Here is a 14,991-nt window from a genome sequence, read left to right as displayed (position 1 = left end):
AGGATTTTTTGTTTTCTATGCTACGAATCCCATCAGGAGGACACCATCTTCTTGATGGAGGCGTCAATGGCAGCCAATGTCGGCGCCCCACTCCTCTCGGCCTTCGCCTTCTTGTTGCCAATTGGAGCCCCATCAAGGCAGTCGCCAGGGTCACTGGTCCTCCTTCACCATCATCTTTCTTCTCGTTGAGGGTGAATCGGAGGTTGTCCCACCTTTTGCAACCTTGAAGCTTCTCGAAGCAATGCAAGAAGGCAAAAATTCTCGCCCTTCTCCTCAAACTTGTAGAAGCCGAGGGCGTCTAGCATTTACCAATTCACAAGTTCATAGCATGAACATGACGGTGAACATGGAGGCATGTGCATTGAGAGATAGTGACCTACGACATCCACCATTAACTGCCCTCTTGCCTGCTGGTTCACCGCCTTCGTGTAGCATCCATGGAATTTGCTGCACGCCTTCTTGATGATGTTCCACCGACGAGACATGGCCGACTCGTTGCGGATCATGTGGATGGTGGCGTAGTCACCGAAGTTCTTCCTCTCGTTGAATTGATCATTGATGCGCTTGTAGTACTTGCCGTTGGTTTGGTTTGGTTGGTTAGCTCACCGACTTCGAAGCGTCGATGAGGCACTCGTCCTCCAAGACCTTCCACTTCGGCCCACGGGTGCCGGCGAGATGCCGGTGTCGACGTCGACTAGTTCGGCCTCTTCCTCCTCTTCTACTCATCGTCCTCCTCGTCGCTGTATTCGTCGCCGTATTCATCTCGTCATCCTCGTCGCCGATGGCAGCCTCGACGTTGTGGCCACGGTGGATCATGTCGCTCAAGATCTCGGTGCCGATCACCTTGGCCGACAAGGAAATATTGAATCTTTTGCACACAAGCAAATGTTCAAGCAATGGAACTGCAAACTTTACCTCGTCCTCGCCCATGCGCTCGCTGGGGAGGAGGGCGAGAGCTGCAGCGGCGGGCGAGATCTAGATAGAAGGATGGGAGAAATGAAGCGGCGAGTGGGAGGGAAGAAAATTGGGGAATAGAAGTAGAGTAGCGTTTTTGGAGCTGGTGGCTGCCAGGCGGGGCGGGGCCGAGGGACGAACTCCTACGTGGCGCCAGCGGCCGATGGAGATGCTCACGTGATAACAGGGACCAAGCCCAACGTGCGCCGAACGTACCAACCTCCCGCGCCCGGCGCGCGCGCCCGCGCAGCCCTCGCGCGGCCCAAATTTCCGAACGCGAGCGCGCGCAACCCGCCACGGCTTCCGCTTCCGCCCGCTCCATTTTTCCTCTTTCTTTTGGCTCCACCCACAGCCAGATAGAGAGAGAGAAAGACGAACACCCACCCCTCACAATCTCACATCCCAGTCCCCACGCTCGTCGCCTCCGACTCCGGCGGCCGCAGGATCTGGGGAGGAGCGGCGGCCGTCCCCTCCCAAGGTTTGCGCTCCCCCCCCCCCCCCCCCACCACACCCCTCTCGCCACCCCGCCCCATCTCAAGCTTCTGGCCGTCCCGGGGAGGCTCTGAACCCGCCGCCCCGCAGGGGGACGGCCCCGCCAATTTCCTCCCCGATTCGGCTTCCTGTTTCTAGGCGTAGAGCTGGATCCCCGCTGTTAAATCCTGGCGATAGTCTCGTCATTCCCAAGATTTTACCTGAACCCTCGACGTGGATTTCCGTCCCGGAAACCCTCGATTTCATCCAATTTCACATCGGACAGGCACCTGCTCGGCCTGATTTACCCCCAAAATCTTCAGCTAGATCCCAGCGCACGAGATTGATTCGCTTCCCGCGGCCCTATGTAAGCTGGGTACAACCATGTTCCCCATTTCCCAAATGACAAACCCTAGCTCAATGGGGGCCATACTCCTTTTTTTCTTCTTTCCAGCACTACAATATGAATGCATCGCTTACACTGTATTTCGTTTGCGCCTTGATGAATGCAGCTGCATTGCAGAGCTGACCGCGGCAACCTTGCTCCCGATCTCGACAAGCTGGTGGGTATCCGGGAGTCACGATGTCTGACAACACGCAGGTCAGTGTGCGGCGGGTGTTCGGGGACCTGACAAACGTCCTCGGCAAGCGGCCAGCGCCAACTGACCTGCATAAGAACCCAGGCGGAGCCAAGATCAGCCGGGTCGAGAAGGCCGTCGACCCTAGGAGAGAGCCTGAAATCGCAAAGGCGTCAGGGAACATCGTCGAAGTACCGGTTGATGGCGTCGGCAAAGGGGATCTCGCGAGGACTTCGATTTTCCGCGGGGCTAAGGTTCAGCACATGGCTGCGCAGGCAGCTGGGCTGCTGTCCAAGGAGGATGGCGGCGCGAGGAGTCGTGCTGTGCCCTTGGATTTCTCCGGTGTCAATGACAGGGAGGAGTCCTCGCTGGAGTCAGAGGGTGGCTGCGAGGAGGATGATGACGATGACACCGATAGCGAGTTGCTGCCGTATGCCGGCGAGATTAGTAAAATTGCGACTAATGATAGGGCTAACGAGGGTGAGTGTCTCACTCAAGAGGAGATGGCTGTATCATCGGGAAATCAGAACACACGGTCTTCGTCTGGTGTTACAGCTCGTGATGACATTCCATGTGCTAATGCCCAGCATCCTCCAATGGGGGCTGGCGGCTTGGATGAACCGTGTCCTACGAAGTCTTGCACATGCTCTTTCTGTCTTAAGGGTATGCTTACATGAACTTCTTGCTTCCACATGTATTCTATATGTCATCGTGATGCCATGTGAACATACATATTTGTCTACTCCTGTCTGAACAGCTGCTTTTATGTGGACTGATCTCCATTATCAGGATGCAAGAAGTCGCCTTGGTGGTAATTCTCTGCAAATTCGCTTGCCTTTTTCTCTATAAGTAGTACATGTAGGTTGGTTTCTGTCTTCCTTCATTTGATAGCCATACTAATCTCGATTCCATCTCTGCCAAACCTTTTGTAGCATTGAAGAAGAGCATAAAGTTTGCAAGGTCGCTAGAGGCAAAAAGGCAAGGAAATGAATTTCCTTTCAATGTAGGCGGATACTCAAAAAGAGCTGCAGAGATGGGATTCATACTATCTCAGCAACAGAGATCACTCTTTCTTCATACAGAAAATGCCCTTGTCCGTGAGTCTGCACAGCTCGTAAGTTGTTTTATCCACCCTCAATAGTCAAAATTATGTTGGCTGTGTCTTGCCATCAGTTTGTACGGTGTACCTGTGCTTATTAGCGAAATTTTTTGTTTGTCACAGTTTACTCAGTACTAGTAAAGGTGCACGTGCAACGCACAGTGTCGTAATATTGATCAATATATTTAAAATTCGGGAAACACAAAATAGTTACCAGCTATTACAATTGAAACCTAAATTGAAGTGATATAAAAACACCATTAAGCAACATCATCCTCTATTTATTATGTGATGAGAAAGGTCAACTTTTTTATGCGATCAAGACTGTCTCGTTTATGCATTATACAACATTGTCATATAAAGTTAGGCACCATTGGTTCATTAGTTTGCAATGATGTGATCATTTAATTCTGCTGTGGTATTCTGTGGTTTGACCTTCAATTTTTTGTAATTTTTTTGGGGATGGGTCATTCGGTCATGTCCGAAAATTCGGTCCTTTTATTTCGGCATATTTTTGTTTCGCTCATTCAGATCTGATGCCTGAATTGTCTCCCATTTTTAGTGTTTCGGACTTTCGGTACCCAATAATTCGGTCTTTTGTTCGGTCATGACCAGAAAATATTAGTGGCCTCCAGCACGAAATTTGGACAGGATTCAGTACAATTTTACTAATGTTTGCAGGACTGATTGGTGGTTGCTGTCACTGTTGGCTGTCCTTGCTGTCCTATAATTCTTTCTGTCACCCCTCGCTGTATTGCTGCCTCCCTTGAATCATGTCCGCCTCTCGCGTGTCTCCGAGAACAGCGGGAGGAAATGAAATTGCATGTGGTGGGCAAGCTGCACCGTGACGGACGGGAACCCAGCGGTGGGCGGTGACGGGCTGGGTGGGTGGTGGCTGCGGCGCAGAATCTAGGGTTGTCGCTGGTTGCGACGCTGGGCACGGGGACTGGGGACTGGGGAGGTAGAGCCACAAAGGACACATGGGTCGGGCTCGAGCCTTGTGGGTCACTTTATTAGTTTCGCCAATGAACTGATGGGCTGAGTCAGCCCTCGGCCCTCGGGGGTTACTTTTACCAGCCCTTAGGTATATTTTGGTCATTTCAGGCCTCGGGCACTGGGTGTTACTGGACGAATTCCCTGAAATATATTTGGCTGGCCAGATATACTAACCAAATTAGTGACCACTGACCAGTTTTCTGGTTTGTTTTTGGTTCCTGTCTCGGTCTTTTTGATTTTGGCCATCTGTTTTTCTGCCCACCCCTATTATGGGCTATCATAGAAGGCAAAATACATTTTTCTCCACGAAGATATTTTATGACCAGCTTAAAGTCATGGATATTTTTAAGATGTTCTAGTATTCGATATTTTAGAGCCTACTGGACTTTGTACCGTTGTTGCTACTACCTCCATTCGTGTTTCGACATGGAGTGTAGGACGCGAACATGCACATAGGCAGTGTCCAGCGTCGATTAAGCACGATCGGAGGGAGTACTTATTTGGTGGTGCATGTTACCATATATCTTTTTCCTGTATTTGCTAAAACATATTGCTAGCATTCTTCCTGGTTGGTCAACTGTTGGGGCATACTACTTTATGTTTTGTCATCTATATTTGTTTCCTGTACTATGATTTTTCTTATAGATGTTCCATAACTATTTTGACCCATAATTTTAGGAGTCAAAGCACATGTAAATCATATCATCCATATGCTTGTTTACTTGCTTGACATCTGTTTGTAGTTCTACTGGAAAAACTATCAAATCTTGTGAATAAATAGCTTTGTAAAATGGAATTGTGCAACCAAACAACCATTTGCATGAATGGTGTTCTTATGTATATTGCTAGATTTTTTTTGTTGTACTAGATTCTGAACAGGTATCTTCTAGACTTCTACTTTCGTCTATTCCATGCTAGTCCTGTTCACTTTATTAGCTTATGCAGCATTGCATGATACTTTGATCTTAAGCCCCCTGTGCCATCCATAACAAATAGAGAAGATGCTTTGAACTTAGCTGAATGTATTCAATTATAGTCAGCATGTGATGATCATGGACCTTGTATTGTATGCTTGTATCATTGAAAATCTCATCGGCCATTTTTGTCTTGTTGTAGGGTTAGCGTACAAGCTCGTTGTTAAAGGCTGCTGTTGTCAGACATGCTTGCGATTTACTTGAACTTTTTTTTAGCCTATCTCAATAAAGTCCAGTTTGATTTTTTTTTTGGCTGATGTGATGCTAGATTAACTTGGGGGTTTGGATTGGTGCAAACTAGACATGTTGCATTCACTACCTTGCCTGAGACATGCTTCCAAGAATATTATGCTCTGCTGACAATTTTATTAGCCTGGTCTTGATTGAGTGGTAATTTGTTATGCTAGGATAGGTTACTTATTTGAGGTGTGAGCAACCTTGTTCTTTTTGTTTGAAGATTCAAGATCAGTTTTACTGCTATTTTCACTCTATATCTGCAATGCATGTTCGGTTCACTACCATTTTCACTTCATATCTGCAATGCATGTTGGGTAGTATGTCTTCACTTTTATTGATTAACTGTCAGTATGATCATTTGCTAATACTCTAATTCCCCTTTTGTTCAGCATTCAGCTGTTGTGAAGTTGAAGGACTTGAGAGACAACTGCAAGACAGACCTGAAGATTTGATCATCAATTCTTTGTTGGGAAAACAAGCCCTTCATGGTTGTGCTGCTGAACTTGTCGCCCTGAGATGTAGTAGGATAAGCTGGATCTGTTTGAATTAAGGTGTGTATGGTGTCTGGTTTCAACTAGGAAATTAGGGGCTTGTCAGTTAAGAAGTTTGGCCGTAGTGCTTACTCCTATCTAGAGACATTGACCAGCAGCTTAGGCTCTAAAGATCATCGGAGGAGATGCTTTTGTAAAAATCTTAATTGGCAGTAGTTCAGTTGGGAACTGTAGGTTTCTGACAGGAGTCCTCTCTGTAGTTCCTGCTCCCCAAAGATCCAAACATGAAGGGAAATAATGTCGTTCGACTAGTTTTTGACGCTTGCTGTTGGTCTTACCACCATTTCGTTCTGCATCCTGTGAGAATTGAATATTTTTTGATTCTTCTGATATTGCTGTCTACGAATTGGTTGCTCATTGTTTGTTGGCTACATAATTTGGTAAATTTGCTGCCCCTCTGGCGACTTGCAAATATGTGCTATAAAGTTGTAAGCTTGGTCTACTGTTGCTGCTCTAATGCTGTTTGCTGTTTGTGGTGTTGCTGTTTGTGGGCTCTTCTCCAATCTCAGCCGTTCATTGTTTTTGAATTTTGGGGAGGGGTGTACTGAAGTAGAAGTGTTATTATTATCTAATGATGGATAGCTTTTTTTGTTTGAGCAGTATACTCTTTTAGAAACGATTCTCCAATTTATTACTTGTCATGGTACCGAGCATATGAGAAGTTCATCTTGGAGATAAAGTTTCATTTCCTGGTTGCAGATTGCAGTGGGATGGAACTGTTGGTAGAGAAGAGCAACAAAACTGAAGGGGCGTGCAGTTGTAATTTGAGAGTGGTAAAACGAGAGTAGAGGAGTTAGATGAGGGAAACATGCTGGGTCATCTACCTATGTCTTCATAATGGTGCGTGATTGATAGTTGACATACAAAGTGTATGATCAGATTTATTTTTCATGGTTTTTCGTGATTTTTGGCAGGGCATGCCCTTCTAGCCAAGCCTATTGCAAACCGGAGTTGAATCGGTCGATGTTGGTGTGTTATTGCGTTACCCACAACAAAGATGTGAATGGGCCCCTCAAACTAATAAACCTTCAATGAAGTGTCCATGCCGTTCAGGTTGAATTATGATCCTTAATAAGCCCATTGAGCGAAATGGGTGAACTTTTTCAGTTAAAACGATAAAACTATTTCAATTTTGTTTGCCCCAGATCAACATGCGATGCGAGCACCTAGCTAGTTTAGTTAGCGTTAGAGGTACAAGGATGGGGAAGAAAAGAGTGGTCTGGGAGCATATTGTTAGCGGTACAAGAAGGGGTAAGAAAAAAGTGGTCTGGAATCATATATTCTAGTCCATAACAGTTAATTGGATGTTCCATTTCAGCAACTCCAAAGGGGCAAGGATCAAATGCTATTGGCATGTGAACTGTGTTGACTGGAGGAAAATACGGCTGATGCCATGCTGGAGCAAGTGAATGCAGATCAAATGGCCACATTTCAGTTGCTGATATGCCTTGATAGAATTTGCTGTCACCAAGGTATGAGATCGAACCAACCCAGTTTGCATACGCCTGCTTCAGCTTTTCTACGTCTCCGATGCAGAACATAAAAGTGCAGCAAGGGCCTAGTGCAAAAGGTTGATCGCACGTTGCACCATCTCCTCTCTTTTGGTTGTAACCAGGGTAGTCTTTCTTGGAAAAATCAACTTTACCAACCATGATAAGAGAAGACTCGTAGGCTAGTTGCGCGATATCCCATGCATCGTAAGGAAATCCTGTCTTGTGGCTAATGTGGGTTTCACCATAGGGCCGGAGCAGGTGCCGCACATTTGCAAAAAACCCATGCACCACCTGCTTATGTGCCCTGCATGTCAGAATGAACAACATGTTAATGAGAAGTTGATCAAGAAACCAATAAAAAATCAGTTACTTTCATCCAATTAATTGATGCAGATTTGGCCAAATATTGCCTAAAATTTGTCTATATTTAATGAATTTGCGTCAACTAATTTGAGTCAAAGGGAGTAACTATCATTGGCACACAAATATATAACTTCTTATGGCCAATCTTACTTCATATGCATAAAACACTTTTACTTATTGGTCACAAAAACAATTTCATGTTATATACTTCAAATGAATTTGTTTAGTGGGTAGCACATAAATAGAAGGAATTAGCAAAAATTAACATTAAGCGATGCACATTTACATGAAGATTCAAGAAAACAACACACATGTTCTTAGTTTATTCTGCTCGGATTGAAGGCTACATGGAATCTTTTCTGTCTATATGAACAAGATAAAATGTCATCCTGACTAGATACAATCTGTGTGACACTATAACTTATATAAAATGTTATTTATTCTTACATACGGATATAGACCGAGTGCATTTCAAGCAAGCAATGAGACTACACAATGTGGGTGATCACATGCTTAAGTTTAGCGGTGACAGTTGATAGCTTATACCCAAAATAAATAATAAGAACTAAGAGATTCTATGCAATTGGTGCATTCACCTGCGCACAAATTTTCTAAGTAAAATCATCTAAGATGATGATTGCACATACACAGATTCAGCCTTACTGATAAAAAATCAAACTTAAACCACAAAAACTCGGAAAGATCAATTATGAGGTAATCAGTCCACATGAAAAATGAGAATGATTTTGTAATCCAAGAATTAATCAACCCTTAGTACACATACATGATGACATGAAGGTGATCCTCTCTTCCTGTGAACCCAGCATGAGGAAAATTAAAGACAATTCGATCGAATTGTCTCATCTCCAGATATGGGTGAAGCTTCATCGTTTTCGCATCAACTCCATGCAAAACTGTGGCCCCCAATCTTTTGAGCTCTGTTACATTAGATTCAGCTTTGCCATACTTGCTTGTTAGAGCCCCTGTACAAGAGGGTTCCAAACAAGAACGCAGAGAAAATAGATAAGTTCATCTAGAAATGGTCACAAAAATCATGATAACAACATTATCCCTCTGAGCTTCAGAATTAGTAGTGAAACAAACAAGAAATCAGAAGAGTAAAAGGTATATAAATACAACAATTTCACAAAAGAATGTAAGAAAAAGTGGTTGTGACTTAGAATGAAATCAAGATTTTTATCTGAGTTAGCCTGATGCACTGATATGTTTTCACTGTATTGATGTTCTCACTCATTCAGTTCAGTTTTTTTTTTTTTTGCTCTAAAAAGTGGTTGAGTCTCCCTTGACACAAAGACCTCATCCTTTAACCAGAAAAAGATACTGAGTTATCTTGGAATTCTCAAATTAACACATGGCGTTTTAGTATGTACCCTACGTTACAATGGTTCTAAGTCCCAAAAAAATGCAGTATCGTCATCCAAATTAGTACTACTAGCATGAAAAAAAAGCGCACATCTGGTCATATCACAAGCAGCAAGAGAAAGCGGAAAGGATATCAAACCGTAAGAGTCCAGGGATGTGGCGACGAGGTTCTGTCCTGAGCCGAACGCGGTGGCGAGCGCCAGCGAGAAGGAGAAGTCGCCGTCTCCGACGATGAGTATGCTCTGCGCCGAGGAGTAGTGTTTCAGCCACTTGATCCTCTCCCCATCCTTCTTCTTCTTCTTACCATTTCCCTGCACCCCTTCAGCCACCGCCACATCGACCTTCTGCTCAGCGGCGGGGACCACCGGATCCCCTTGCACCGAGACCTCGCCCTTCCCGCTGGTGGCAATAACTGGAGCCCCATCGAGAGCGTCCATCCGGCACACAACATTCCCATCCTGCAATGGCCCCTTCTCCTCTCCCCCGGCAGCCGGGATCACCAGAATCTCTAGCACTGACGCGTCAACCTCCCCGTCGACGGTGATCACCGCAACTCCTTCGGTGTCCTTCACTCCCCCTTCTTCCGGTGGCGCTTTCGCCTGTCGCTGTGGCCGGCACATTTTCCCTATCTCTTGCCGAGAGTGACGCAACCGCTCCTCGTCATCCTTCTTCTCCTTACCACTCCCCTTCACGTTGGTCGCCTGCACCTCCTCCACCACCGGCGCATTGATCTTCCGCTCAACCATGGGGACCATTAGATCCGCTTGCACCGAGACCTCGACCTTACCGTCGGGAGCGATAACCGGAGAACCATCTAGAGCATCCATCCGACACACCGTAATCCCACCCTTTAGTTGCCCCTTCTTCCCGCCCCCGGCCGTTGCGATCATCGGAACTCCTATCACTGACGCCTTGACCTCCCCGTCGTCGACGATCACCGCATCCCCTTTGTCGTCCTTCACTCCTCTTGCTCCCGGCTGCGCCTTTGTCGGTCGCCGTGGCCGCCACATTTTTATCATCCCCAGTCGAGAGCGACACAACTGTTCCTCACCATGCTTCTCCTCCTTACCATTCCCCTTCACGGTGATTGCCTGCACCCTCTCCACCACTACCGCATCGATTTTCCGCTCAACCATGGGGACCTTCGGATCCGTTTGCATCGAGACCTCGACCTTACCGTCGGTGGCGATAACCGGAGAACCATCCAGAGCATCCATCCGACACATCGTAATCCCACCCTTTAGTTGCCCCTTCTTCCCGCCCCCGGCCGTTGCGATCATCGGAACTCCTATCACTGACGCCTTGACCTCCCCGTCGTCGACGATCACCGCATTCCCTTTATCGTCCTTCACACCTCCTGCTCCCGGCTGCGCCTTTGTCAGCTGCCGTGGCCGCCACATTTTCGCCATCCCTGGTCGAGAGCGACGCAACCGTTCCTCATCATGCTTATCCTCCTTACCATTCCCCTTCACGGTGATTGCCTGCACCCCCTCCACCACTAGCGCATCGATCTTCCTGTCAACAATGGGGACCATCGGATCAGCTTGCACCAAGACCTCGCCCTTTCTGTTGGTGGCGATAACCGGAGAACTATCTAGAGCATCCATCCGGCACACTGCTATCCCATCCTCTAGTTGCCCCTTCTTCCTGCCCCCGGCCGTCGTGATCACCGGAACCCCTATCACAGACGCCTCGATCTCCCCATCAACGACGATCACCGCATTCCCTTTGTCGTCCTTCACTCCTCTTGCTCCCGGCCGCGCCTTTGTCAGCTGCCGTGGCCGCCACATTTTCGCCATCCCCGGCCGAGAGCGACGCAACCGTTCATCATCAAGCTTCTCCTCCTTACCATTCCCCTTCACGGTGATTGCCTGCACCCCCTCCACCACTAGCGCATCGATCTTCCGGTCAATAGTGGGGACCATCAGATCCGTTTGCACCGACACCTCACACTTTCTGTGAGTGGCGATAGCTGGAGAACCATCCAAAGCATCTATACGGCACACTGCAATCCCATCCTCTAGTTGCCTCTTCTTCCTACCCCTGGCCGCCGCGATCACCGGAACCCCTATTACCGATGCCTCGACCTCCCCATCAACGATGATCACCGCAACCCCTTTACCGTGCTTCACTCCTCCTGCTCCCGGCTGCGCCTTTGTCGGTCGCCGTGGCCGCCACATTTTCGCCATCCCCGGTTGAGAGCGACCCAACTGTTCCTCATCATGCTTCTCATCCTTACCATTTCCATTCACGACGATCGCCTGCACCCCCTCCACCACCTGCGCATTGATCTTCTTGTCAACGGTAGGGATCACTGGACCCCTTTGCACTAAGACCTTGTCCTTCCCGTTGGTGGCGATAACAGGAGCTCGAGCCCCTGCAACCCCATCCTGCAGTGGCCCCTTCTCCCTGCCCCCAGCCGCCGCTGCCACCGAAGCCCCTAGCATCGATGCCTCAACCTCCCCGTCAATGGCGGGGGTCACCGCAACCCATTTGGCCTTCTCCTCACTTCCGGCCTTGGCCGGTCTCTGTGGCCGCCGCATTTTCCCCATCCCCGCCAAGAGCGACGCGACTGCTATGTGCTCTAGTGAGGCGCACAGAAGGCGTGTGGACTCGAGTCCACTTCCGAAGTCCCAATCAAACCGCTTGGGCGAGAGAGTTTAATGCACTGTAGCTAAATTTGCTGCCGTCAATCCATAGCCTGAAAAGAGGCAGGATTGATCGAAGTAAGCCACAGCCAACTAAGCACAGGCGTTACAAGACTCAGCAAGTTAGATCGAGGAGGGAGGCCTGATCATGAGATCGAAGCACGGCAAGGGAGATGGGGTGGTACCTGCCGGAATCCTGTCTTGAAGGAGCTCGGACGCCGCTGCTGGTAGCTGTATCAGTGTTCAGTGTAAGTGGAGTGGAAGCTACCCACCTCACCCTTATAGTTGCACTATCCAGTGAACTATATGACTACAGTAGTATTTTTTCCCCTTCTTTTCATCGATCCTTCTTCGTTAAGTTCCATGCACCTGCCGCGTAATTACTTTACACGCCTGCTTTTTTCTTTTGAGATGCTTTACACGCCAGCTGATTGCTCTTGTTGGGTAGTACAGAACTACAGATTGATAATTTCCTAGCTTTTTACGCGCCTGCTTTTTCTTTTTTCCAGATGCGCGTTACCCTACCTGACCGTGATATGTTGATTAGGCGCATTTTGGAAAATATTATTCTTTATTTTTTCTTCCGATTCATTCATTCTTTTTTGAAAGACCTCCACTAACTATGTTTCATGCTCTCACAAACCCCTCCCATACATCGACGCGCAACACAATGAGAGCAGGCGAGTATGATCAGATCGCCAGGAAGGGGACTGCAGAAGAACGAGCTCTACTGCAGCGCGCCAAGCTAGCGCGAGGTATAGATGCATGTGGTCGGTTTAACCTGTTGACTAGCTGGACCGCACCTGCGTTTTGACACCAATAGAGAAGAGTTAGGTAGCCTGAGCTGATTTTGGGCTTTCTAGGACAGGCTATGTGTGTCCTAGCTCGTGGAAACGAGGTCCGAGTCACTTAATTTTAACGATTTGTTTGGTTTCCTGGGTCAAATAGATAGTTATATTTTAAATGACATGATTTCAAATGCACACACAATCTTGTTCAACAATTAACTCAAACATATGCTTAACACATCAACAAGAAAAATAGACAAGAAACATTGTTTCAAGAGGTTAATCATATTTTTTTATTAGCCCTCATTTTTACACCACTAAACTCTGTTTAAACAAGGTTATAAAAGTTGGGCTGTTACACATATGGGTGTCGCTTTTTTTTTTAGAAAAAGGAAAGTTGCCATCCCTCCTTATGCTGTTCAGGAAATTGGAGGTATCATGTTGAGTCATGTCAGGATCATTTTTTTTTCCCGATAATGGGCGCTTTCATTACTCAACAAGCAATTATACCCGGTCTCCAGGATCATAGAAATCTCACATTCGCTCCATGGAAATCCCAAAATAATTTGCAGAGCCGCAAGACGGATGTCTTGCAAAACCTATAGCAACTTGAACTGAACTGAACTTGCCGTTTAAAAGTCAAAAACCTATAGCAGTAGCACTATTTTCACCTGATGACCAATTTAACTATAAAAACACTATTCCAGTAACTGTACCTTTGTTTTATTTGGAATTTGAGGTGACAAGAGTTCTGGACTATCATTTGATTGATCTCAATAATCCTGTAAAATATTTTGTTTCATGACTCTTGACGAGGTAATCAAGGGGAAGTGCAATGATCCGTGTGAAACTGATGGTTCTGCTAATGCATGGAGATGGCATCCCAATCTATAGCAGTAGACTTGTATATGTGTTGTAACCGAATGCTAGGGTGTCGTTGGGGCTTTATATATAAAACCGGACCAGGAGGCCTTATGTTTAAAACCTATAGCAGTAGCTGTCTGAAAGCACTCATGCAGTGAGATAGCCGGTTGCAAGGAAAACATAAACAAATAGCTGAAAGCTGTAGTCAGTACACAACACTTGGAAAAATTACATAGCTAACTGATACAAAAATACTACTAGCAAGCTACAGCAATCCACATGGATATCAGGAGCAACAAGCTTAAACCAAAGATCCAAGTACCATAACATCATGCTTGTCCTTAGCGACACGGGACCAAGCAACGGTAATCACCACCTTAACCCCAAGAACGTAACAATTTCTCCTGCTTATTTTGCAAAGTCTGGGCACAAAACTGACATGCTCCAGCGCAGAAATTTCACCAGATCTGGAGTAGGCTTGTATCACAATATCCAACCTTCCTCCACATTCTACAGAAACAACAGCCCTTGGCAGATGTAGGTAACCATCGGAACCTTTCAGCATTGCTCCATCTTTTGAATCAACCATCACAATTCCACCGGATGCTGGATAAGTAACACGAGTGATTCGATTATCATGGTGCTTCCGTTTCCCGGGTAGCGGGGAGCAAGTAACTCGGGCGCCATATTCAAAAGGATATGAACGACCTCTGCTGGGTCTATCAGCCTGGACGCCCAAGATAGTGGCCTGGGTCGTTGTTTCGACAACCTGCACGTGTATCTCTACCATGCAGAAACAATTCTTGAAGCAAACGCTAGATGCATCACGAAATGGTGCGCGGTAACCACGCGCTTGAGTGATCAATGGCTTATCTTGGGACTCCGTTGAACCTTTTACGCGCAGCTGGATTTCGAAGGTGACCTTGTCTGTATATACAACAGCACGAGACGGACCAATCAAGCGCAAAAAGGGATCCTGCAAGCATTAACGATAAAACATACCCATTAATCAACAACTCATATGCAGGCATGCAATCCAAGAAAGCAAATGAAAGATACATACATCTTGTGTCAGCTCTTGAGAATTTTCCCTATCAAGGGAGAAGAGAAAGTTGCGGTTATGATCCACGACATCTCGGACGACAACCAGACCATACACGGACAACGGCAATTGGAGGCCACCAGCTACTTCTGCGAGCTTGATGGAGATTATCTGCAAGGTGGCCGGGGTGGACGCGGCCATATTGGGTGGGAAGCGTCCAGGTGTGTAGTGTGTAAACTGCATAGAGGTCAACACCGCTGCTTTGTAGGACCCAAGTGAAGAAAGCGTGTGTTAGAAATCTGCCATGAATTACTGGAGCACTAGTTAAGCAGAAAAGTAAAACCCGAATTCCAAACTATGTAGTATATACTAGTAGGTGATGCATACTCACTCGTGAAATCGAAGGGACCGCAGGCTTCGCTCCATGTAGATTCCCAGCGCCTAATGTGTGAATAGAAATCCTTTGCCTCATCAGCCATCTCGTCTGCCATCTTCTTGGCCAATGCCGCGGCTGATTCGCCTCTTTCATGATCCAGATCATCTTGGACAG

General features: G+C 46.9%; 3 protein-coding genes across 3 annotated transcripts; 1 reads left to right on the top strand and 2 right to left on the bottom strand.

Moving 5' to 3' along the window:
- Positions 1-2,008: 2,008 nt before the first annotated feature.
- On the top strand, positions 2,009-6,119 carry LOC124690674. The gene is made up of 4 exons (XM_047224033.1): positions 2,009-2,666; positions 2,761-2,814; positions 2,936-3,117; positions 5,699-6,119. The coding sequence occupies exons 1-4, from the start codon at positions 2,009-2,011 to the stop codon at positions 5,759-5,761; spliced, it is 957 nt and encodes a 318-aa protein (XP_047079989.1). The 3' UTR covers positions 5,762-6,119.
- A 789-nt stretch (positions 6,120-6,908) lies between these two features.
- LOC124693147 lies at positions 6,909-10,178 on the bottom strand. Its single transcript, XM_047226605.1, has 3 exons — positions 9,239-10,178; positions 8,501-8,699; positions 6,909-7,657 (listed from the first exon to the last, which is right to left on the bottom strand). Exons 1-3 carry the CDS (start codon positions 10,116-10,118, stop codon positions 7,036-7,038), a joined length of 1,701 nt encoding a protein of 566 aa, XP_047082561.1. The 5' UTR covers positions 10,119-10,178; the 3' UTR covers positions 6,909-7,035.
- LOC124690673 lies at positions 10,178-12,049 on the bottom strand. Its single transcript, XM_047224032.1, has 3 exons — positions 11,933-12,049; positions 10,266-11,800; positions 10,178-10,207 (listed from the first exon to the last, which is right to left on the bottom strand). The coding sequence occupies exons 2-3, from the start codon at positions 11,649-11,651 to the stop codon at positions 10,178-10,180; spliced, it is 1,416 nt and encodes a 471-aa protein (XP_047079988.1). The 5' UTR covers positions 11,652-11,800; positions 11,933-12,049.
- Positions 12,050-14,991: the final 2,942 nt, after the last annotated feature.

This window comes from Lolium rigidum, chromosome 2 (assembly GCF_022539505.1).
Source record: "Lolium rigidum isolate FL_2022 chromosome 2, APGP_CSIRO_Lrig_0.1, whole genome shotgun sequence".
Lineage (NCBI taxonomy): Eukaryota > Viridiplantae > Streptophyta > Magnoliopsida > Poales > Poaceae > Lolium > Lolium rigidum.
Note: the sequence above shows the minus strand (reverse complement) of the source record. Positions and strands in the feature narration are given on the sequence as shown.